This window comes from Ceratosolen solmsi, unplaced genomic scaffold (assembly GCF_000503995.2).
Source record: "Ceratosolen solmsi marchali unplaced genomic scaffold, CerSol_1.0 scaffold14, whole genome shotgun sequence".
In the NCBI taxonomy this organism is placed as follows: domain Eukaryota; kingdom Metazoa; phylum Arthropoda; class Insecta; order Hymenoptera; family Agaonidae; genus Ceratosolen; species Ceratosolen solmsi.
Window position 1 is genome coordinate 924,128 of NW_011948420.1, and position 26,598 is coordinate 950,725.

Here is a 26,598-nt window from a genome sequence, read left to right on the forward strand (position 1 = left end):
GGGGCAGTAACTAGTGTTCCAGTAACAGTGTTAATGGACAATCCGAAGAAGTGTAAGTCTTTCCCGAAATAGCGCTAAATGGACTTTCACTAAAACTTAACTGAGTATGAAATGTCTCAAAGGTTTAATATTGAGAGAGTATTACTAAAAGAGAGATATCAAAAATACTAATAATCAATAGATATTAAAAAACTGAGAGACACTTCGAAAAGAGTAATATCACGAAAATACTACTAACTGAAAACTATCAAGAGTAAATATCAAGATAGTTAAATATCACGAGTGATAAAGATTAAGAGAGTTCAGTATCGAGAGTAAATGAGTATTGAAAATTGCATCCCTTAAATACATTTGCTGGCCATGAATTTTACTTGAACCCCTTCCCTTATTGTCTGTCCAATCAGAGACTCCTCCCTTATAGTGCGAGGGCAGCGCCTCTTTTGGCTTCGGAGTTAATTAAGGACCTAGTCGTCTCTAGGTCTTCATGATAAGCAGATCTCTCATTGCTGCTGCAGCATTCGACAGTATGTTGGCAGCGGCGAAGGGGGGTTCGCTGACACATCTGGTAACAGTATTGCAACTTGTTGACAGCGGGAAGGGGAATGAGGGTCCGCTTGCAGTAATGCTTGATGTAGTTACCGAGCGGAACGAAAATGCAGATGTCAAAACTATAGGTTTTCCCGTGTTTATGGTATTGTTTTTCCAGAAGTTTTATGACACTAGTGCTTGAGAATTTTGAGCAAGCGAAGTTTTGAAATCCAAATACAAATTTTACGATGTTACTTGCCAGATGTTTTATTGCACTGACAAAAAAAAGGAAAAAATGTTCTCGCATTTTCGAACAATTATATTAAATAAATATTAAATTATATTTTATATAAATACAATGGTACCTAAAAAAAAATGTGTAAGAAAATTATAATTTGTTGTTTTCATTATGATTATTTATTTGATCTCAAAAACTTATGCACTATTAATATTATAATAAATTATATATTATATATATTATATAATTAAGAAGGATAGGTTGCTTACGTATCAATATATATAATTTTATTTAGTGATCATTTTCTATACACGTGCTGTTACGGATTAAAGCAGTTAAAGGCGGAATACAAAAGTGGGAGAGGTATAAACAACTGCACGTTACGTTATAAACACAATTCTGCGAATTCGGGAAATTGCCTACGCTGAAAACTCGAATATTAGATTATAATTCCGACTAACAATGCCGATGAACTCTCAAAGGCTATATCCTAGTGACATCACGATAATAATCGGCATAGTGCGCTACCGGCGTCGCAAGCTCGTACGAGAATATTTAAAAACAGCGCTTGACGGGTATTTCCCTTACTAGTTTTAATCACGCAGTCTCTACGACAGGCTCACTATTCTACCTGCAATCATCATCAAGGTAGACATCGCAAGCATCAAGCAGTCTAAAGAACTAATAGTGACGCCATAACTATACCGGCTCTCACGCCTACGTAAGCAGCAACGCACCACGGACGTTTCTTATTACCACAACCATGGCTCTCACGCTTGCGTAAGCAGCAACGCACCACGGACGTTCCTTACTACCCCAACTATACCGGCTCTCAAGCCCACGCTCGCACACCCACGACTAGCGAATCTCCCGCTCTCATAAGCAGTGACGCAACACGAAGTCCTCCCCACCACACAGACACAGCGGCACTCACGCTATACCGGCGGCGAAGGCAGTATCATCTCACTCGCTCTTCCAGTGCGCGCCTACTACTACAGTGAGTCGTCTTGCAAGGAGAAGGGATCGCGCCCCACCTTACCGAGAGTACATATATTCCCACTATTACGTAAATCAATTGAAGAAACTATCTATTCATACTCCAATGACCATTAACTAATTGTTATATTTTGATATTTAATAAAGGGAAAAACAATAAACACTAAAATTAGTATTGAATAATGGCATTGTCCCTTCCACTCGCCAGCAACACCTCCACCCACCATCATAAGCAGGCTTTTTGGGTCTGATCCCAAACACGTGCATTACTTTTACACAAAATATTAAGCATTACTTATTAGAAATAATAAAGGGCATAACGATATTAGTATTTAATATTAATTATTAATTGAGATTATATATTATTTTAATTTCTATATATTTCTTGTACATACTAAATTTTTTGTCTTATATACTTTCCGCAAATATATGTTGCAAATCTTTATAATAAATGTTAATCTTCTATATGTATATCAAAATTTTTGCATTGAAAAAATTTCATTCCTTGTCATTCATTTATTTTACTGACAAATCTGGATATACATACAAAAAGATATAATCTATAATATATTCCTTCGTAATTAATTATCGTTTATAGATTACAAAAAATTACAGTTTATATTTATTTAATATTAAAATTATTTACGTATAAATATTTATGTATAAATATAAATAATTTTATAATATTTAAAATTAAATTAAATTATATATTATATAGTCCTTTAGCTTTTAATATTACTTCAAATATCACCAAACTCAAAGAAATAAACATCTTATTTTTGATGCATTTATGAATTCCTTATTATATGTTGAAAAACTAAATTTGTTGCTTATTGTCAAGTAATATAAAATTAAAAAGACTATTGATTCTGATAAAGTGGAAATTGTTTTGCAAAATATATATTAATATTTTACCTTAATTTATATATTAATATAATATTTAGTAAATTACAAAACTTAATTAATAAAATTTAAAGAGAAATTTGTATCTATTTTTAATTATAAAATAAACTTCTTTTAACACTTACCTTTAAAAATTATTTTACTTAAAACCATAAAATTCATACAAGCTAGAAGCTTCCAGCTACGCTTTCAAGGTGATTTAATAGAATCAGGAAAAACAGACAACCAAAATTTAAACATATTGTAAATAGCCTTCAACCCTTTCGCTGTAACCTTGAAATATTAAAATTCTCTAGAAAAGTATTTCACAAGTGTTTATCACAATAGTCGGGTTAAATAAATAGAAAACTTTATATATACATTAATAAAATAAACATTTTATCTAAGCAATCATGTATTCATTATCAGAGAACATAATATAACTTTTGATCCTGTTCAATATTATAAGCTCACATGCTTCGTTCTCAAATGCATTGATGTGTCAGATTTATATTATTGCTATTATATTATTGTAATAGTTTATTGAATTCCATTTCTGTTTCAAGTTCTTATGACTATGATGTGTATAAATCATTCCTTTATTTTAGAATTTATTTCTACTTCCTGTTTAATTTTATTTTTGTAATATATTATTTATTACATAATTAATATATTACAAATCCTATTAAAGCAAAAAAAAGAATTTTATTAACTAATGAAAAATGTATTGGAGCTAAAATACGAAATTAGAATTTATGGATTTAAGTATACATTTATTAAATATATCATCAATTAATAAGCAAAATGATCAACGATTTATAATAAGTAATCTTTTATGCAATAAATAATTTGTATAACATTATACATTGCTGAATGCACATAAATGTGCTTCCATTGTAATCCTTATGTATTTCCGATAATTTATTTATTACTGGCCAGATATATATTAAGTTATTATTTTAAAATAACAGAAAAAATGAATAAATGAAAATGTATATATTCAATAATTAAAAATAGTCATGTAACAAATATTTCATTCATTGAAAAAGAAAATAGAATATTCGATAAATGCCCCAATCTATAAAATATATCGATTACAGAAATTAATACTGGAATTGCGCTGAAATGTAAATACTAAGTCCCGCTGTGTAGAGATGGATGATCATAAGATCAATAGCCCTTTCATTGCCTTTTCCCTTAATATTTCTTTAAAATATATACATTACTGCTATATATGTTCCAAGAAATATACATTAAAATTTTCTAATTTGTATTTTTTTAATTATTCTTCATTAGAATGATTTCTAAACTATATTCTTAAAATAATTAGACTGCTTAAGGAACTTCTAACATATAATATTGTGCATTTTCAAAATTGAATACTAACATTTTTAAATTATTCTAAATTTTGTTCATAATTGTCCAGTTTTCTTTAGTTTTATAATTAAATACTTTGAACAGGTCACTTTAATCTTATTGTACAAAGACTCCTATACCAGCTCTAGATAATTTCATAATTTATAAAATTTACAAAACTAAATTGGTTTTAATATATCATAAATAATTGTAATTTTAACTTCGACAAAATTGTTGTAGATATTGCTGTAAACAAAAAACTATTATTTGTTTAAATCAAATGTTTAATAACAAAAAAGTAAAAAAATACTTGCACGCTGGAGCTACTCAAGGCAATCCTGAATAACCCAAGTGAGTATCCAATTATAAAAATTCAGCTCAACAAAGTTTTGGGAGCAATCCATCATAACCCCATACACTTCATTGGAAATTTATATACTACTTGATACAATCTTGCCAAATCATAATCTATACGAAACCATACGGTTTTATATCTGACACCAATTTTATTTCGTCTATTTACGATATAAAACAATTTATCACTTTTAATTAAGAATCTGTCATTTACTCTCAGTTACACACTTGATTCTCTTCAACTCGAAACATTTCGTTTCTGAGTAAGAATAACAAAAACCCTATGATCAAAGCTACGCCACAGGCAGGTGTACGCCAACACCGAGGAACAAAAAGAATTATCATGCAAAAGTCTTTGTTTTATTTTCATTGGTTTAATAATATAAATAAGATATTTATGTAGAATTAATTTTTTTCTATAAAATATTCAAATAAAACAAATAATTCAAATAAACAACGATACAACAAAAATCAAATAATTATATTACACTTAAAAATAATATATTATATATTACATATAAAAATAATTATTTGTTTAGGTATTGACAACACGAATATTGACTCTTTGTAATTGAGCCAACAAAAACTTATTACAGCAGTATTATAAAGTTCAATATATAGTATTTTATTTTTAAATTTCAACAGCATAATAATTTTTTTCCATAACATTTAATATGAATTTACATTACAAATTGATAAATTAAATAAAACCTAATTAGATTTTAATTAAAATCTTCAGATTGTTTTTATTTTATGCAAATTTCCTATGTAACAACAATTATTATAATTGTGGTATAAAATGGAGACTTTCAGTTTGTTGTTTAGAAAACTATTTTAACTTTTTTATGACACTGCTTTTATTTTCGATGTTTATATTTAATCTGTATATGGAATTTATATTTAATTTAAAAATTGTCACCAATATAATTTATTATTATTTATTACTAATTCTTCATAAAAAATGGGCTCTTTATAATATTTTGATTTAGCAGTTTTGCAATAGACATGACAAAAATTTTTCCATTGTATTAATAAAATAAAAAATTAATTTTTTTTTAATCGCTTTATTAATTATTCAGTTATCTTTAAATTAAATGAATAAGAATATTTTCTTATATATATTCTTATACATTTAATTACAGTCTTAATTATGTGTAAGATTATTTATTTTAAATATAATAATGATTTTTCGCCTATGTATTTTATATCTAAATTTATAATTACGTAATTCAAATAAAATATTTAAAATAAAGGTTATCGAATGTTTTAATAATACTAATCCATAAAAATTGTATTTCATATTAACGTTTGTTTAAAATTATTACTTTTTGATTGAATAAATTTATCTTCCAGTATCAATATTAATAATTTTAAGAGTATTCATTTTCTGAATATTCTGCTTTGATATAATAAAAGTATTTAGAAATAACATTGAAAATTATAAAAAAAATGAAATCATTAGATTAGAATATTAATAATTATGAATGTACTTATAATAAAAGTAATCCTCACTATAAAACAAAATACGTCCAACGCATTTTCTTTCCTTTTTCCTTTCATCTCATTAAAATGAGCTTGAAATAGATGGAGAAAGAGAATAATAGATTAAATATAAAAAAGGGCTAAGCAAAACTGATAAAGAGAAACTAGGATAAATCTTGGTGAAATGTGAAATGTTTTTAATTAATCTTAACTTAATTATGATAGACACAAGGGAGGAATCCGGCAAACTCCGTCCTGTTCGCTTATTCCGGAAATACGAGATTTCCGGTCTATGTATTAATGCATGCTGCATTATTATGTAATAGTACTAAAGCAGGTAAATGTTTTAGCACACGCTCACTTCCTCTCTTGCTCACTATATTTTGAATCGTAATAATTCCATCGTTTTAGCGTAGCTTTGATGAAAAATATCGACGTCGATGAACGTTTTTTCTCCGATATTCTGTATCGTAATTTTAGCATTTCTCGCACTAACAGCTATGTATATCTGCTATATATCTTAAATCTCTATGCGTCTTTTTTACTATGAAATCTACGCATATTGTTTTTTGTAAATTTTGTGAACGAATACTAAATATGCTTTCAGCAATCATTACACTTCCAATTAAAATGATAGACAAAGTTTTTCGAGACTAAAAATTAGAAAAAAAATTAAGAAATATAACATTATTATTTAACAATTTTGAAAAGCTAATTTATAAATATGCTGCAAGTATATGTCACATTTTTTCTTAATATAAATTAAAATTTCATGCAATCGAAGTTTCAATACTTCTGATTGAAATCTTTAATCTGTTACAAATTGAGAAAATCGTGCTTGAACTATGTGCTAGAAAATAGCGAATATTACTAATTTAAATATCATAATATAGAAATCAAAACATTAATAAATAAAGGCCTAATTAAATAACCAGATAAATAAACTGTAATTGTAACGTCAACATATAAGAAAGGTGTTCGAGAATGCGAGAACGTTTTCTTGCCACGACTTCCCACGGTCGCTGGACATTCGAGATGGTCAATACATCTGGAAAACTCCAGTTAATATTTAGCTTATTTATTCTTGCTTATCTAAAAACGTGCTCATGCTTTTCCGGTGCAGTAAAAACTAATATGTTGTTTACTATTAAGACGACATAGATTCTGATAGAGTATCAGATATACGTAAAATATCAAGTACTTACATTTCCTAAATTTCGCTGCAACCCAAAAACCACGCACGTGCGACAACAAGCAATAGGCGTACGTGTGCACACGGCTTTTTAAGACAATGCTTGCCTTGTTCTCATTACGCCGCATCTAGTCGATCGCATTGGAAGATCGACCACGCCCAAGAGGATCCTTCGTCTAGCCAAGTCCCAGAGAAGGGTGAGGCGACTAAAGAGAGGTGACCAATAGTAAAACCTCCCCACTTTCCGACACTTTCCCGATTAGCATATTCGGGACTGAGCCCGGAAAGAAGTGGAAATGAAGGCGTGCATAATCCATTGTGCTGCAAGGTCAACCTCTGATAGGATAATTAAAAGATTAGAAGAGATCTCAAGTGGAACTGTGTCAGTGAACTATTTAAGACGGGCAATGTAAAGTACCACTGTTTATTCTTATTCTTATTCTTATTATTCTCATGATTGAAGGGATAAGTCACGACTTACTCTCACGGAGGAGGACCAGAGACAAAGTCGTTCAGCTGAGTCTAGTAAAAGTTCTTTCTACGACTGCGAATCAATATATAGTTAAACATTGATCTCATCAAGATTAGATTGCATAGGACAGACCTTTGTAATCTCACTTGGAGACAAGGAAGGAACTTAAGAGCTACAATTATTGAAAGGGAACTTCACATCAAGCCAACGAAGAGAGACTGGAAAATTCACGATACACTGCAAGTAAGTCCTTACCACTAGTATTGTGAAAGAATCACGTTACACTGCGAGTAAGTCATTACTGCTAGTACTGATTTTATATCTCTCGGGTTTACTCTGAAAACGGACGGCTCAAGTCCGATTAGTGAAGCTTCCCAAAAATACTCTAAAAAACAAGAGCAGCAACCACCACACAGTGGCTTTACATTTCTTCCAACAAACAGCTATTCGCGACACACTGTAACGGCACATCGTCAACAACGATCAGTTGTTGACGCCACAGGTGGCGCACAGCTCCGCATAACCTCTATTTTAGGCTCTTACACGACCCATTATTTAGAGGCAACTGCACACGTGTTGAGGTGAAACAGAATAAGATTTTAGTGTTCGATCAGAGCACTGCAACGATCATAACCTAAAAAGGGTGATAATATTCAATAGATTATAACATATTTCTTTTTACAGTAAATCATAATCTCACCGGTAATGCAGAGGATGAGAAATTGATTATTCTCTATTTTTCCACTAAGGGGATATATCTCAAGCTACAAGAGTATTAAGAAATATAAAGGTCATTTGTAATTTCACCATGGTTAATGATCCAACTTAGAAATACAGTAAAATAAATTAATTAAACAGGAATAATAAAGATATGTGTAAATTATTGAATCGGTGCATTAACCCTTTACTTGCCCAGCAATCCCACACAACATCAACTGGTTTTTTTGTTCTAAGCTGATTTCTCACTTTTGGCTAACGAGTCAGATTTGTGTAATTATTTTTTTAACAAAAGGTCACATTTGCAAAAAGAAAGAATGCACAATTCAAATACTTTGATAAAAGGAAAGTGTTCATATCTAATGTCAGCAAAATGTGATCAACATGACGAAAAGTAAACAATTATTGTAAGGAAAAGCAAGCGGAAGATGAAACCACATATGCAATTTTCAAGAATTTAAGGACAAATACATGCGTATATCTAACTAATCACTTATTCATTTGCAATCTCGGCAAAATTGCCAGTAGGACTTGGCCAGCGTTCTCTTATCTCAAGAACGGAAATAAGAGCGAACAACCTAAGTATGTATGTACCAGGCTGCTATCATATTAATGATCAATACTCAATCGGCCTTTGTTGGATGCGCAGCTAGAGAGTTTGTTCTTCCGATGATCCGTGTAGGTAGCACAAGGATTTTCCGAGCTGGCTTAAATCCTTCACTCGAGAGTTCGATGCCTAATATGCGCGTTCTTCTGTGTGTTTTCCATCTTCTTTTTGAATACTATATTCTAACATCTATTATTCTTAATCCTTGCACCGTCCTTCTTTATTTTCTCATAGTGGTTGTTTAAGTACACGCAAATTGTTATCAACTTTAAATATTGTGCGAAAATCATTTCGAATTATTACAAGTATACGAACAAGTATACGAAAATTCTCGTCCAAAGTGTTTACGGAAATCTGAGATCTGAAAGGCCGGCGATACCGACAATCGGCGGTCTTGCAACTGGCTTCAATCCCGAATAATTTGATATAGTTAAATCTATCAACTAAAGTTAATTTTATACATAAAACTAAAAAGTAAACTAAAAGTATGTTTTATTTTTGTTTAAATATTGTAACATTAATATAATCTTATAGAAATTTATAAATTGATATAATTATTTATTTTCAAATTTTATATCACTGTTCGCGATTGTGAAAATCTCTCGCAAATGTTAGAGATCTGGGGAAAACCGAAGTTGGTACATATCTGTGAAAAGCTGTAGCCGCTATACTTCTGGTGGAAAACCCAGTCGTTAGACATCTGAGAAAAGCCGTTACCGCTAAGCATCTGAGGAAAAGTCCAAGAGTGTTAGCCATCTGAGGAAAGGTCCAACGGTCGTCGGACTTCTGAAAAATCTAAAGTGCGCAATCGCCTCCATTGTTGCGGCTCTATCCATGCTATCACATGGATGTTTGAGGCAAGTACACTTCATGAAAAGCGCACTCTCATAGTGGGGACGACAAGGAAGAAAGAGGCTCTTACTTACTGGGGACACCATAATGAATAAGCTCTATCTAAGTAAAGTAACGATAGTAGGAAGATGCGTCACTTTTCCTGTGCTGCAAATAAAAGGTGGTGACACTATCTCATTTATGTCTAGAATATGCCAGACTGGAAAAAACATACTCCTTACCAAGGAATGTGCATAATCATTGCTGATCCTTGCAAAATCAGCAACAAAACATCACCATCAAATGGAACATTTGTGATGGTGAATCATTCAGCACAGGATTATGGCAAGGCTACTGTATCGCTATGAGTAAAACAAGTCTAAGGCATAAATCATTGCTAATTCTTACAAAATTAGCAACAGTTACATATATTCTACGTAGTTTCGGTATAAGTCCGAAAAGAAAAATTCGAAAATCTACTTACCAAACACAATATCTTCCTACTTTACATGAAAGAACGGGTACCTGGATCTATTGACTGTCTATTTTGTATTTTATCATTTCTCTCTCTGTCTCTTTCTCTTTCTTAAAATGTGATTCTTGTTTCTTTCTCATGATATCAAAAAGTAAAAAAGTACTAATGAATAAATGAAAAATATGAAATTTAGTTAAAAATTAGTAATAATTTATAATAATCTAATTTTTGTAATTAAAAATTATAGTTCAATATTTAATAACTATTAGTCAAAATTTTAATACTATTTTCTCCGCTCAGAAATTTATTTTTTATATTTCATTTATATTTTTAGCGTTCGAATAATATGATTGAAAAAAATTATAAACAATTATTTAAAACTTACCGTAAATAAATTAAAAATACAATACTATTGGATAGTATTTTTTTACAATTATTTGAAAAGCAGATTACATTAAAGTACTAGAAATAAGAAAAATTTTCTCAAATCTAGAATACCCTTAGAAATTAAAGTCTAACAGAACCTTCAGATTGTTAGTTCCCTTTGTTCATCGCAGACAAAATTTGTATTTCTTCTAAAATAGAGATAAGCTTGAAGGAGGAAAAATTCAATATCACCGTTCTTTATTTGTTTATATTATTGATATTATTAATAGCAATGATAAAAATCTCAGTAAGGTAAGTAACACTACCTGATAAAGTATTCGTTCCTGGATTACTGCTTATGTATGGAGATGATGAATTTCGGTTAATATTTTAATTAAACATATTACTTTATAGTAAAATTTTTCATGGAAGAAATTTACAAGATCTTTACGAAAATACTAATGATGCCAGTCATGCGATAGTTTCAAAAATTGCATTAAGATTTATGGTAATAAGTAAACATTAGATGTAGACACGTAATTTAATTAAATTGTTTTTTTAACTCTGTAGTTCAGTAATTTCTCTTAATATCGTAAATCACTATTTTTAACAACTTCATCAATGGAAATATATATATATATATATATATATATAAACAAATTTTTTCAATATAAATAGATATAAGGATTTTATATTAAAAATTCAAGTGTAAACATTAAAAATAATATAATTTTACAGAAAGTTGTTTAAACAATAATTTTAAATATATTGAACAGAAATCAATATAAATTCAAAATGTAAAATATTTTACATTATATTTTTTTTTCTTTATTGATTTATATTATTAATTACTTAAAACTTATAGTATTAGATTTTCAGTCTTAAATATTTGATTATGATTATTTAAATAAATTATCAAATTAGATATTTCTATTTTTTTGGCAATTTATAAATATAATTGAATCAAAGAAGCATATCTGTCTAGTAAATGAAGAAAATTAAATGATAATAACAATACTTCCAAGAGTTATAGTTTGGATAAGCTAATTTTCAATTACCAGAGACAAAGAAAGCAGTTAATTACTTTGAAGAAATTGACGAATTAAATAAAATTGTGAATTTACATGACATATTACAGTCATAAATATAATGATAGCGATCTCTACAGGAAGTCAGCTTCAAAAAACAAATTAAACAAAGTTAAAACTTAATAATAAAATAAAATCACAAACATTAAATTCTCTAATATATGAAATATATCAATAGATAGTTGAAATAACAACGGTAGAGTCAGTAAGTGAGTGAGAGCGAGAGTGAAAGAGAAAGAAAAGAAAGCGTAAGACAGGGGATGTGATCGAGTGTGGGACAGAGAGAATTGGAGAGAGAGGAAAGAGTGATAGAAATAATGAAAAAGACATAAAATCAAAAATTTCATAGTCGGTGACAGCAGATGGTCAACATGTACGTAGGATACTTGCAGAAGTGAACTAAAAAAATGAGTTCACTAATACTATATTCGCTACTATACAGACGCGTCATTCTGTGAGAAATAAATTACTTCTAAAAAGACAAATTGCTTGATCCTTACAAATCGTTGATATGCGATTTTACTCAAACAGCGCATGCTCACTTTCTAGAAATTTTTCATTGCGAGTTCACATTTTATTTCTTCATGTTGAGTAAGCAAATTGCAATTGCTGCTGCTGTTAATGCACAACCTGGTCAATTCCCTTTCATGATCGAAGCATTTTTGTTACAAAAAATGTACGATCAAAAAGAAGTAAGAGAAACATTCGAATGGTAGTCTGAGTAGTACTGACGTTATACTGAATGCGTCGATAAATCGCAACGTTTCGTTATAAAAGCGAATTTATTGAAATTCAACGAGCGCGTTGCTATTGGTGCATCGATGGAAGTTCGTAATTCATGTTGCTTTGCGTTATAGCCTTTTTTTACTTTTCTATTTATATTGATCTGTATAAAGTTTCGTCCTTTATACAATTTCTCTGTCAAGGCGGTATTCATGAATATAATGGACAAATGAAATGAAAAAGAATAAAATCACTACATCTCGATTTTATTCAATATTCTTTAAAACTATATTACCTTAAATTCATTATTTATGTGATATTATAAATAAATGAAAAGCTGTATAATATTTTTTAGAAATTGACTTTTTAGTAAGTATATACAAAATTTCTTGTCAGTCGGAGCAGAATTTGTTTGTATTAATATAGATACTCGTATATATACATTTTATACATTTTATCTTTGATATAAAAGTCATAATTTCATATGAATATATCTTTTACATAAAATAAATTCTAATAACATAAAACAATTTTTAATAATCTAATCTAATAAAATGAAATATTTCTCATTATATTCTACAAATCTTAAATTCTTATAAAATGTGCTAATATTTTATTTTAACGTTTTAAAAAAAATTGTATTGGAAATCCTTGACAAATAAATTTTTCTTAATAACGTGTTTACATTAATGTAGATTTCTAGTTTTATTTAATTTTATGTAAACACAAATTTCTGATATATAACTAAATTAGATATATTAAGTTTAATATATAAATAAATATAAACATATAATTTTATACAGTTTCAGCTACATATTCTAACATAAGAATAATAAATTAGAAAATTAAACCTATAAATACTCTTTATTTATCTATACAATTTATGTTTGACAGCAATACTTTATTAGTCAAGTTTTACACATAATATGATTAAATGTTGGAAGAAAACATGTAGTTTTATTTGGAACACATGCAGCTTTATTTTCGCGAATATATACTAGTATGTATACAAGTATAGCGAGAAAAATGCTAAAGTGGTTCTCATATAATTAGAGTTCGATCTCGTTTAAGAACTATTGTTGTCCCAACAATGGTAGATACTAAATTCACTTCACGGAAATTTCCACTTGAATATTTCTATTCTGTCGATTTTTACTATCTACGGAACGTTAGATTGCATCCCTTTTATCTCTGACGCATAATATGTAAGCGTGGTTATTTTATATTATACGATCTACGTGAATTAAATTTTCCACGGGTGGGAAGAAAATTGTGGGACGTTTATACGTGGTTAGAACTTTTTCTTTTTTGTCCTCTTTTTACTTTACCTAATGGCTTGTGCACACCTGATATTCCGCAGTTCTTTAAAACAATGCTATATTTTGGAGACAATTATAATTGAAAAAAATGTACTTCATCTATGAAAATTAGGTTTAAAAAAGATCCAAAATTTCATCTTATACGGTAAAAAGTTACGATAAACGAATACAAAATCTATGTTTTGTATAAAGTTTAATAATAATAGAAACTTATAGACAACTGCGAAGAAATGGATATAAATGAAGACAGATAACAAAAAAAGTATTAAGTAGCATGTCGGCTTTCATTTTTACTACAGTTTCTCATGCTTCATTTTAAAATTGAAACACTTACGAGAAAAATTTTTATATGTAATCGGTATTGTCATCAAAATTTAATGAATAATTTTATAGTTTTAAAACTTGTTTCTGAATAATTATCTAACAATATAAGGTTTATTGAAAAATACAATATTTATAATATATAAACTATTAATTCATATATAATATTGTAGTTCATAATAAAAAATATTTTAACATTGTTATAAAGTTAAATGTTATGTTCAATAGTTCAAATTACATTAATAGGCGCGTTATACAAAGGTAATTGATATATATATATATATATATATATATATATAAAGAAATTATTTGAAAATATTTTTTTTTTAAAGATACTATTGTTTTAAATGAGCTTTGCAAATGATTTCTTTTAACCATTTTACCTGAATATCATTACTTCGAAGTGTACATTCGAAAATTAATTAGGCAAATATATTACCATTATAAATCATTGTTGACTTATTTTATAGATTATATTACAAATATATATACAGAATAATGATGTAATCTATCAAAAATAATTTATATATAACAGCTGTTTTGAATACTTGTCAAGTTGGCAAAATCAAACATTCCATTTGACTTTGATTCATAGATAAAAATGACTATATAAATCGTAGATTGTCAAGAGATTGATAATTGTGTTACCTATAAGATTTTAAATTCGTTAAAGAAATTGAGTAAGTCCAGTTTATTAATGAACTAGAAATCGAAAAGAAAAAATAGAAAGATATTAGGAACATGAATCTTATTTAGAAGAATCTAATTTATTTAATATCGTTTAAAATGCATAAAATACGATTATTTCATAATTTTAATATTAAATTTATAGTTAGTTATCAATATTATAAATATTAAGATGAATAATATTTTATGTAAAATGTTTTATATCTCTACTCGACAATCCATTAACTGGCGACAGAAATAGACAATCATCAGAAAATAGCCAGCGTAAAACTCATGTAAAAACATACTATTCGAAAAGTCACTAGGAAAAGTTCACGTATATTTCTTAAGTATGTTTCAACCAAAAATTGATCTGAATTCTACGAATTTATTTTATTTTCTTTTAAGATTTATCTGGGTGAGTAACTTATAATTTCTGCATAGTTAAGAAGCCGTCCTTAATAAAATTTCGTCCTTTCATAAATCATTCGGAAGACTAAGCTGACTTCTTACCTGTTCACCTGCTTTCATAATTCATTTATATTTCAATACATTTTTACATTACTAAATATGCATTCACTTTCAGTAGAAAGAAGAGCCTCGATAGTGAAAAAATGAACAGTTGAAAAAGTATAGATATTTTTAAAAATATTCTATTTTTTTTTAATAGAACGATAGAACTAATAACGACAGGAATACAAAAAAATTGTATTTTTTTATAATGTATTACTAGGAAATGGTATGCACAAATACCAACATAGTTACACTTTCATTTTTATCCGACGTCTATGTACTTCATCTGCTTTCATTTATATTTTTCCTTCCGAATGATACTCTTTTTACTTTTCATTCGTGCCCATTAAAAACAATATCATTTATCATCAGTGAATATATTATTGATTAATGCATTTATATATATAAATAGAAAAATAAATTATAAGCAACTTTTCTGATAAGAAAAAGAATTTTTTAATAAACCTTTCAAACACTGATTTCACTTTATTATTATTACTTCAAGATTTATAAATATTTATATATTTCTTACTTTTATATTTATAATATGATATATCAAATTTAAAAACTCTATATTTATATAATATTTCTGTATTAAAACATCAAACATTTGTATAATCAGTTATATCAATCATTTCTATATTATATGTTACCAGATTTGACATAAAAATATTATAATAAATGTATATTAGAAAATAATACTAAAAGCAAAGTAATCAGAAATTATTTTTAAAAACTTTTTCATAATTATTAATAGTAAATGATGATCATGTAAACATTTAAATACATGACAAACTTAAATTTAACTATTTACACATAACTATTTATAACAATAAATATATTTCTAAATAATAACTGTGAAAACTAATTTTATATTTTATAAAATTATAATGAAATAAAATGAAATATTTTTATTATATTAATATTCGTTGATTGACTTGTATAATATTTTATATTAATACGGTATATTATTAAAGTGTTCAAATAATGTTTTTAAAAAATAAGTTAATTTAATTCAATAATATTTGACGTGAATATATAAAATAAATAATCTAAAACGTGGATCTATTAATTTTAAAAATATGAATTTTATTCAAATCTCAAACTCACCTTAGTACGAAGATCCAATAAAAGAAAATTAAGAACAATGAAAACACTGAATGATAAAATAGCAATAGCAGTTACATTTGGCATTATTTACTGAATGATTTTATCACATCATATGACCGCGACATGATTGATTTTACATAAACTCAATAGAGATAACCAGCGTTTGCACACTAGAGGAAATTATTGGGTTAATATCGACGAATGATAAAGTTCTCCCTTTGAAAGCTAGAAAATCGATGCAAGGACAAATTTTCACCCATCGGGCGCGAGAATTTACATAAATTTTCATCAAAATCAATAAGCATTGTTTGGTAAAAAACTAAAAAACAAAGGAAAAGAAAATATTTTTCATATATCACGGTTATGAGCATTGAGAGAGAAAAAATAAAATCTAGTGAATTTTCAATGGGGATAGAAATAGGAACATTCGTATGCAGAATATATAAAGCCCGTAAATATCAAAGTTATAACGGCTCATCGCTTGGCTCGTTATCTTTAGAAATAACTGAACTATATATAGGTAAAGGGCTGTTTGTCCAAACTGACGCAAATATTACAGGAGATCACATTGTAAAACGGTTTAAGCCTGATATCTTAGTACATTAAATAATATTCGATACATTTGGATCTTCGTACATGTACATTAATAAAAAAGTATAGTTATTTATTTAAATATTACATTCAATTATTTAAAAAGTGTTATGAATAATTATTAATTATAATTTCAACATGTAAATGAATTTGAGAAGTAAGATTTAATATATACAATACTCATTATATTATTCGATTTTCAATTATACATCTATTATAAATTGAAATCAACAACTTTTCAAGTTTCTATACCTTTGTATTAATTTAAATAATTTATTCTAATATTATTAGAAGCTATTTATAGTTGGTAAATTATAGAGCTTTAATTTACAATAAATAAATGAAAGACCTATTTATTATTTAAACACTTTATTTAATTGTAAAATAAAATTTTGTTATACTTACGCGAAAAATTAAAAAATTTTATCCCATGCAGTCGTTTAATTCTGTTAAAACTAAAATAGCATTTACAATTAATTTTGTTCAAATATATTTGTAGATTAAATTCAATTGAAACATGTCTTTTAACGTGTTTGTAAAGTTCACTTCTATATATTTATTTCAAACATATATATATCAGATTTTTATCTAAATTATATTTTCATTTATACTTTGTTTTTCTGTATTTACCATATAAAAGAATAATAAATTAAATTTAATATTAAACAATTAACTCAATTCCTAATAGTTATCTTATTAAAGTTATCCTGTATATTTTTGCGCAATACCTAGTTTATAAAAATCCAGAAAATGATTCTAAATCGTAAAATACGAGTTTTTACATATATTTTATAGAATATATTTATAATAATTGTATAGACAATGTAATATAATGTAGTAGAAAGTATAATATCATGTATATTTAAAAGAAAGATATAATAATAGTTATTCTTCATTCACTCTTAATGCTATGAGTCTTACTACTTCTCGAAGAAACTATCTATTAATACTAGACATAATTATAAGTAGACTATCTTTTTTACATCTTTTCTATTTATATGTGCACTTTGGAATAATAATTATTCTCAAGACATACATCATTCTGACAAATTCAACGATTATATTCGATGAGTACAAATTATAAATGAAGATTGGATTCACTATTCGAAACAATCCTTGACTACATATTATACATAGGTGTTCAGTTAGATTTTGAACTCCAATCATATTTCTTCTACTTACGTAAAAACGTAGAGTTTTATGATTTGTATATGTTTCTCTTTTTTTCACGTACGAATTGTGTCTTTACAAAGTAGTTTCATCGAAATTTCCGATATTATTTTTCATATGCATTGCAATATATGTGAAAGTAATCGAATCTTTTCATTTTATTACTAAATTTTGAAATATGTACTTTCTCAAGAATACGACAAGGCCAGTCCAGTAGACATTGTACTGAGAGCCGATATGTATGGACAAGTAATAAAACCCAATATCATCAAGCATTCACCATCTTCACCTATTACACAACTGTCCATCTTCGGTTGGGTAATAAGCGGACCAACCGGCGATCACTCTCACACAGCCACATCAATGACCATAATCACTGAGGATCTAGAAGATACCCTGCAAAATCTACTAATGAAATTCTGGGTACAAGAAGAAGTACCAATGGGACTACACGGTCCACTCAATCCAGATCAGCAGCAGTGCGAACAGCACTAGACGGTACTGGAAGGTAACAGGTACTGGAAGGTACGTGGTAAAAATCCCACTTACAGAATCACCCGACACGCTGGGCGAATCATACAACGTGGCCCATCAATGCCTACTGTGCCTACAAATACGGCTCATGAGAGACGACAACTATCGCACGTTATAAACTGAATTCATGACAGAGTATGAGAAACTGAATCATATGCGAAGACTACCTGTAAATTACCCGTCCAACAAAAAAACGTACTATCTACCGTATTATGGTGTACTAAAACCGGACAGCTCTACTACCAAGCTACGAGTGGTATTGAACGCGTCAAGCCCCTCATCATCAGGACGATCGCTAAATGACATAATGCACACAGGCGCCAACCTAAATCCAGACATTCTCGATGTACTGATCTGGATACGCAGACAGGTATTTATTCTCCACAGACATCACAAAGATGTACAGACAAATACTGGCCCACTAAGACGATTGGGACCTACAGAGAATCCTGTGGATGGACGAACAGGGCCACGAAGTCATTTACCAATTAACAACAGTCACATATGGGACTCACTCGCCATCACTCATTACCCACTCGCTATACCTTCTCTTAAATACGGAAGATACGTAGTAGTCATATCTTTGGAGATGCGTACAATCTAAGCCAACTAGTGGAAACAGCGACACAGTTAAGTGACCTCTGCACGGCGGGCGGATTCCCATTGGCAAAATGGCACTCCACTAACAAAGAAGTAATCACCGCCATGAAGACACAATAGAATCCCGAACAGTCAGTAAAATTAAACGAGAATGCTACCAAAAGACGTTTTCACATTCTCAACTTCATTGGCCCTCCAAGCAACCACCGTCTCAAAGCGTACCATCCTTTCTGACATTGCCAAAATATTTGATCTATTGGGATTCGCATCACTAGTAGTAATACGAGCCAAGATACTACTTCAAGAACTGTGGCTCCACACAGTCAGATGGGATAACCCTCTCCCTAACCAAGTCGTCAACCGATGGCACACCATGAGAAGGGAGCTACAAAAGCTGAATGAAGTAACCATACCTCAATGGTTCAAAACGAAAGAATCATCCAACATAGAACTACATGAATTTGCTGAAGCGTCACAACTAGCAATGGCTACCGTCATTTACATGGCAATATACAATAACAACGAGGAAACGACCGTCTCACTCATATGCTCAAAGACAAGGGTAGCGCCACTCAAAAAGTTAACAATACCAAAACTAGAATTAGCAGCCGCATTGCTACTCTCAAAACTCATGGCACATATCAAAACTACACTAAAAATAAAGATAAGGGCTACACACCTATGGACAGACTCGCGAGTTACCCTGACCTGGATACCATGGACACCAACTCCAGACTCTTGGCCAGCGCAACCAATTGACGAAGACGACCAATGCGATCAAAAAGTTCGTCCAACTATTTCATTAACCGTAACTACCAAAGCATCAGAATACGACTGGAAAATTATTTACGACTACCCAACACTTAATGAACTACTGAAAGTAACTGCGATATGCATTAGATTCATCGCATGCTTAAAGGGAAAACGCCCTTCAACACACCAACTGACACATACTGAAATAGATCTGGCAAGAACACAGTGGACAAGATTGACACAAAAAATATACTCTTCTCAGGAATTACGAGCAATGCGAACCACAGGACTACCCCCATCACATGCGTTCCATCGACTCACTGCCTATATCGATGCACACGGAATCATAAGAGTCGATGGAAGACTAATGAATGCGTTAATATCAGAGAATAAAATACACCCAGCCATCCTTCCGAGGCTATCACAATTTGCAAACCTTATCATCGAACAAGCACATTTCAAAACACTGCACGGAGGCACCCAAATCACACTATCATACACCCGACAACATTATTGGATTATAGGAGAGCGATCAGCTGTAAGATCACACATTCTACGATGCGTTACTTGTGCAAAACAAAGAGGAATTCGCGCCAGTCAATTAATGGGACAACTACCCCTACCGAGAGTAACGCCTTCGCGACCATTCACCCACACTGGAGTCAATTATGCTGGTCCCATTACTATAAGGACATGGAATGGTCGAGGAGCCAAAACCTACAAGGCCTGGATTTGTGTGTTTGCGTGCCTCGCTACGTCAGCAGTGCACATTGATGTAGTGGGTGATTACTCAGATAAAGGATTCATTGCAGCATACCGAATATTTTCAAGTTGCAGAGGCATCATGTATTCATGGTGAGGTCATGTATTCCGACTATGGAACAACGTTCATCGGAGCTGACAAGGAATTAAGAAAACTATTCATTCAATGCACTAAGGAACACTACCACATTACAGCCACACTCATGGCAGACCAAGCACAATGGGAATTTAATTCATCTACAGCTCCCCATATGGGAGGAAATGGGAAGCTCCAGTAAAATCCTTTCAAGTTCCATATCAATCGATCAACAAGAGACACATCATTTACCATTGAAGAAATCACAACGCTACTCATCCAGATAGAGGCCATCCTGAATTCACGCCCATGACAACCATTAACTGACAACCCTGACCATTGCAGACCCCTTGCTCCAGGCCACTTCCTCATAGGAGGACCCCTCAATACCCTACCAGATCCATCAGCGAGTGACTCAAAAATATCAATACACTCAAAGTGGCAAGTCATACAACAACGAGTCCAACAGGTCTGGAGGCGATGGACAAAACACTACTTACAACAATATCTCTCGACCTCCAAGTGGCATCATCCAAGCAATACTATCAAGATCGGATCACTAGTCCTCATCACAGACCAAAGACAATCACCATGCAAGTGGCCTCTCGCCAGAGTCTTAGAGCTGCACCCTGGAAAGGATGGACTGACCAGAGTGGCAACACTGAAAACCGCCTCTTCGATAATCAGACGACCAATTCATATCCTTGCAGTTTTTCCAGTTCCCACCGAAAACACGAATCGTAATCATCAATGAATTGATGATGGCAGGCGGAATGTTACGGATTACAGCAGTTTTAAGCAGAATAAAAGTGGGAGAGGTATGAGCGCGTGAAACATTTGTTTTGTAAACATTGGCCAACGGACTCGAAAAATGCTTCTAACCGAAAAACTGGAGTATACGACTATAATTCCGAAAATTAATAACAAATGAACCCTACAAGGCTATGCCCTATTGACGTCACGACAAATATCGGCATAGCAACAGCCACCGATAAGCTAATGCGCCGATAGCGCATCGAGTTGTACGAGAATATTTAAGGAGCTGCACTTGACGCTCTCGTCCTCTTACTAGTTCAATCAAGCACCCATCACGACAGGATCGCCACTCTACTCATCGGCTCACGCTCGCATGCAAGCAACGCACCACGCTCGTACTTACATCTTACCTCTACTCCTCTGTTTACACCCGCACGTAAGATACGCCACTACGCTCGTTCTTACGGCTTACTAACTCATCGGCTTCTGTCAACTACGTAGGCAGCAAGACACCACGAACGTCCAACAATATCACTACTACACTTGATCTCACATACGCAAGCAGTGACATCACACGGACGTCTTCCCACCACTTCGTTTACTACAGCGCTCACCCCACGCCAGCGGCTAAGGCGGCACCAACTCGCTGCCGCTACCAGCACGAGTCTCCCACTACACTACTCAACTCATTGGAGAAGGGGAATCACGCTCCTAACTATCAAGAATACACTTACAGACTTATCGCCGTTATATTAATTGAAGAAACACTCATTTATTCATTCTATCATACATTCATTAAGACATTTATAGATCATTGACTATTCATTATTTATTATATTTAAGGAAAGGAAAGACATTAAACATTAAAGGCGGTAATGAATAATTGCATTGCCCCTTTCACTTGCCAGCAAGCCTTCACCCACCATCATAAGGAGGTTTTTTTTAATCTGATCCCAGACAAGAATGAAAATTAAAAAAAAATAGAGAAGAAAAATTTAATTTCTCACTTTCGTTCATTTCTTGATTCTGCGTTATTCGTTTATTTTGTCAAAACGATAAAGAGAAATAGCTAATACATTTGACTCATTTCAAAGACACGCATGGTTGAACAGTCGATAACTTATAAAATCTGGAGGCCTTCTGCCAATAATTGCTTCGACTGAGAATGCAATATTTCTCTTGTTATTTGACACTCTCTTGCTTCTAAGCACTGATCTTCATAGTTTGCCTAGTTTCACTTCCTAATGGCTTTCTCGCTTGGCGAGTTTGCTTTGATTCTGTTCAATTCACTCGTGAATGAAATTGCCTGTTCTGTTCTTTAACATTCAATATAATAATTATTAGTATTATCATTGATGTGTAGTAGTCAGTGTTTCACTTCAATGACGCTTTAATTACAATTAAAATAAAGTTTGAACACTTTCAATTTTCAATAAATTTAATTAAATTTAAAACCAGACTATGTGACAGAATTTAATTAATAAATATAATTTAAATAAGACTTTATTTAATTTCAGAAGATTTGGTAGTTACCTATACTACGTAGAAAATATTTTTAGAAAATATAATATAAATTATATGGTATAAAGACTAGATATTAAACATTATTTTAATTTTTCATTTAAATTTTTTTTCATTTAAATACCTAATATTTATATACCTTTCATAATATACAATACTTTTATATTGATAATTATTAATTGTATGATTTAATATTCTTAAGTTAGAATACAATGAAAATATTAAATATATTCTTTTATAGATTCTCTGTGATTTTATATAACAATCTTGCATATAAATATAAGTATCTAACTAAAAAAGTAACCTTAAAAATACTTTAGAGAAATGTATATATTATGCAATGTTTATACCGTTCCTGTTATGAATAAAAATTATTTCTTTAATCCTTGTAACTTATTTTAAGTCCGCATGAAGTCTTCGAATCAATTTAAAAGAAAAACATGACCTGTGTAGCGATTTAGGAGGTATAATGGCGTCCAGTTATCGCATATAATCGTATATATACTAAAAATTTTCTGAATTTCATTCACTGTAGCACAACGATATGTAAATGAGTCAGTCAAATTTCTTCATGGCTGTATGCGAACAAAAGCAACCTCGTGATGAAGTCACTTTAGTCCGTTTTCGAAATTATAACAAACTAACTTGACTTGAAGTTAGTCCTCTGCATGATCCGACCTGCCGAGAGCACTGAACCATAAGTTATTTGCATCAGTGTTTATCGAAGGAACTAACATTACTACTCCGTCCTTCCCGCTGCCTCTCTCATTCTCTTTCTCACTCCAGCTCTTCTATTGCATATTATATACTTTTATGAAAGCAATATTTCTCATCTCGTGTTTTTCCAATATTAAAACATTTAAATACAAGATTAAATATTGATATAAGAATAATTAAAAATATATAGAAAAACATATTTCGAGCATACGTGATTATAAATCTCTTCGATATTCGGTTCTATAGCTGTAAACACTATATTGTTTTATAATTTCTAATCAAAATTATTTCTTTAAATACTTCAATTACTAGATACATTACATTCGTATATAAATTAGTAATAATAAAAGTCATTCGAAGAATTCAAAATATATATGAAAATAAAAGAGCACCTACTGTGAAACCAAAGTAAGCCAACAATATACATATTAAATATAAAATAGCATAGCATTTTAGTCTTATCAGCATCATTACATTCACATGTTTACTTTTAAAATTCTTTATTTCTAACGTTTCTGTTCTAGTGACTTGAAAGCTCACATGATCATGTATAATCTTTTTTAACATTTTAAGTTGTATTTGTTTATAAAACAGTACCAGGCTTATGACTATAATGAGGAAGTCTAATTTTAAAATCGGTGTGATAGTTATAAGTTAATCTTATTATACTGTTGAGACTAATTTAATGAAATTATAATAAAGTTCATCCACGAGTAAAATGAAAGAGCAGTTTACATTGTAGTGTCACTCTAGTAATTAAGTAATGATAACGTAAAGAAAATTATTTTTAAAGAATAGATAAAAAATAAATAACTTGATGATATTTTTTTTATAATAACCATTTAAATAAATAGTTATACGAGAATAGTTATACGATAGTTATATTTGATTAAAACATTACTTATATATAGAGGCCAAAACTTCAATGACCAAATATTAGTAGAGTATATCGTTTAAAACACTTTTTTTAATTTTATGTCAATAATTTATGTCATAAATAAAGTTAAATTTAAAAAGTTACATGATGATAGAAGAAATATATATATATATATACATATATACAAAAATGTTTTTTTAATAAAGATATGGATCTCTTTAATAATATATAAGATATATTTTTCTTTACCAATTAATTTTCGTATTTCTTTTTTTAAAATTTCGAAATATATAATAATTTATTTAAAATTTGTATTTCAGCTTTATAAATGCCATGCATTGATTTAATTTTTCAAATGATAGTAGCAAATTGTTTAAAGCAGTCTTCAAAACTAAGATAGTATATATTTGGCAAAAATGGAGGGGTTGAGAAACAAAATATCGCAAGATTTTGAATAAAAAGAAATAAACTTTATATCTAAATACTCACCCGTGTCATTGTCACCAGGTACCCCAAGACTGTCACTATTGTCATTGATAAAGGCTTCAGCAGTGGATGTAAACGTTTGAGGCGATAACGTGAGATCCGGCCCACTCTCGCTATCGAACAGCTCCAAATTTCCGTTTCCTATAAAACCAATACAACAGTTTCATATGTATAAAAAATTTTAGTTTTATCTCCTACTTCTCAGTCCGAATATCGAAAATCGACGGAAAATATCGGCAGAGATCAAGGATGACAGTTAGTATAGAGAAATGCGTTTTCGAAGCAACTCGAAGGAAATCCGTCGACGATGATAAGTTCAAGGAATATAACTATATTTTTTCTCTTACGATTGGGTTGGTAACGCTATAGCTCATTAAGGAAATCACCATTTTCCGATATTGACTCCCATTTCTGAGCTATATATATATATATATATATATATATATAACTATTGGTAAATTGAGAGTATTTCCCGATCTTGAACGATCTTCTGCTTATATAAATCAACTTGTACCAATATCGAAATATTGAAAGGTAAGGAAATGTTGAAATATAACCGAATTCTTATTAGTGGATACTAGAGAGTAAATATTTTATGACTTTGTGAAATTCCGGTGACATCAATTCAGCAAATTTTCAGATTTGTGAAATTGTGTTACTGAAATGTATATGTATACGCCTGAAATTGATGAACGATTCAAATCAGTTGTAAAAACGAGATTGTTTATTTTTAATATATAGAAATTTATTAAGATAAAATGAATTTTTTAAATAAAAAAAATTTTGTTATAACTACAAGTAAAATATGATAAAAATTATTCTTATCTATATTACTTACTTAATGTTCCTTATATTTAATTGTAAATAAGATTTTTCATCAATTACACATAAAGAATGAAATTAAACAAATTACTACGAATACGCGATCTGAAAATGTCAAATATAAATATCGATTCTCATATTACAATATGTTATTAAAAATTATTATTTTAATAAATAATTAAATTCCATAATTTTTACTTATATATATTTTACATTTAATGTTATTATATAGTAATAAATTTAATATTTTATTATCAATGCATTGATATTTTTTAATATCTTAACAACATGAGTTAGCAACCTTGTAAATAGTACCTAATAATCTTATTCGTTTCAAGCGTACTACAAAAGTTTATGAATCATTAGTGTAGTAAAAAAATGAAGTTTTCATATTGAGTATCTATTTGTCAAATACCTGCTGTAATCAATTATTTTTCGCGTTTAACAGTGTTCTCGCAATATATAATAAAAAGTGAAAAAATATAGGAAAGTTGAACAACGGTGGTATGATTTAAAAAATATTTTTAAAGGTATAGTATTGCTATCGATATCTTCGTTTGTCCAAATAATGTAAGAGAAATGGAGCGTATAAGAAAAAGAAGAGTAAAGGAAAGAGAAAAACAAAATCAGATACGAAGACGAAGCCACACTCTTTGAATATGATGCGAGCAAACCCTCGTTAGAGTATTTCAATGGT

General features: G+C 30.0%; 1 protein-coding gene across 1 annotated transcript in view; it reads right to left on the minus strand.

Moving 5' to 3' along the window:
- The window catches only part of LOC105361124 (transcription factor HIVEP3-like), a 112,117-nt gene that overhangs the window by 50,764 nt on the left and 34,755 nt on the right, over positions 1-26,598 (minus strand). Inside the window, exon 4 of the mRNA XM_011498230.1 lies at positions 25,083-25,220. Within this exon, the coding sequence (XP_011496532.1) occupies positions 25,083-25,220 (138 nt within the window). The remainder of the gene's footprint in view (positions 1-25,082; positions 25,221-26,598) is intronic.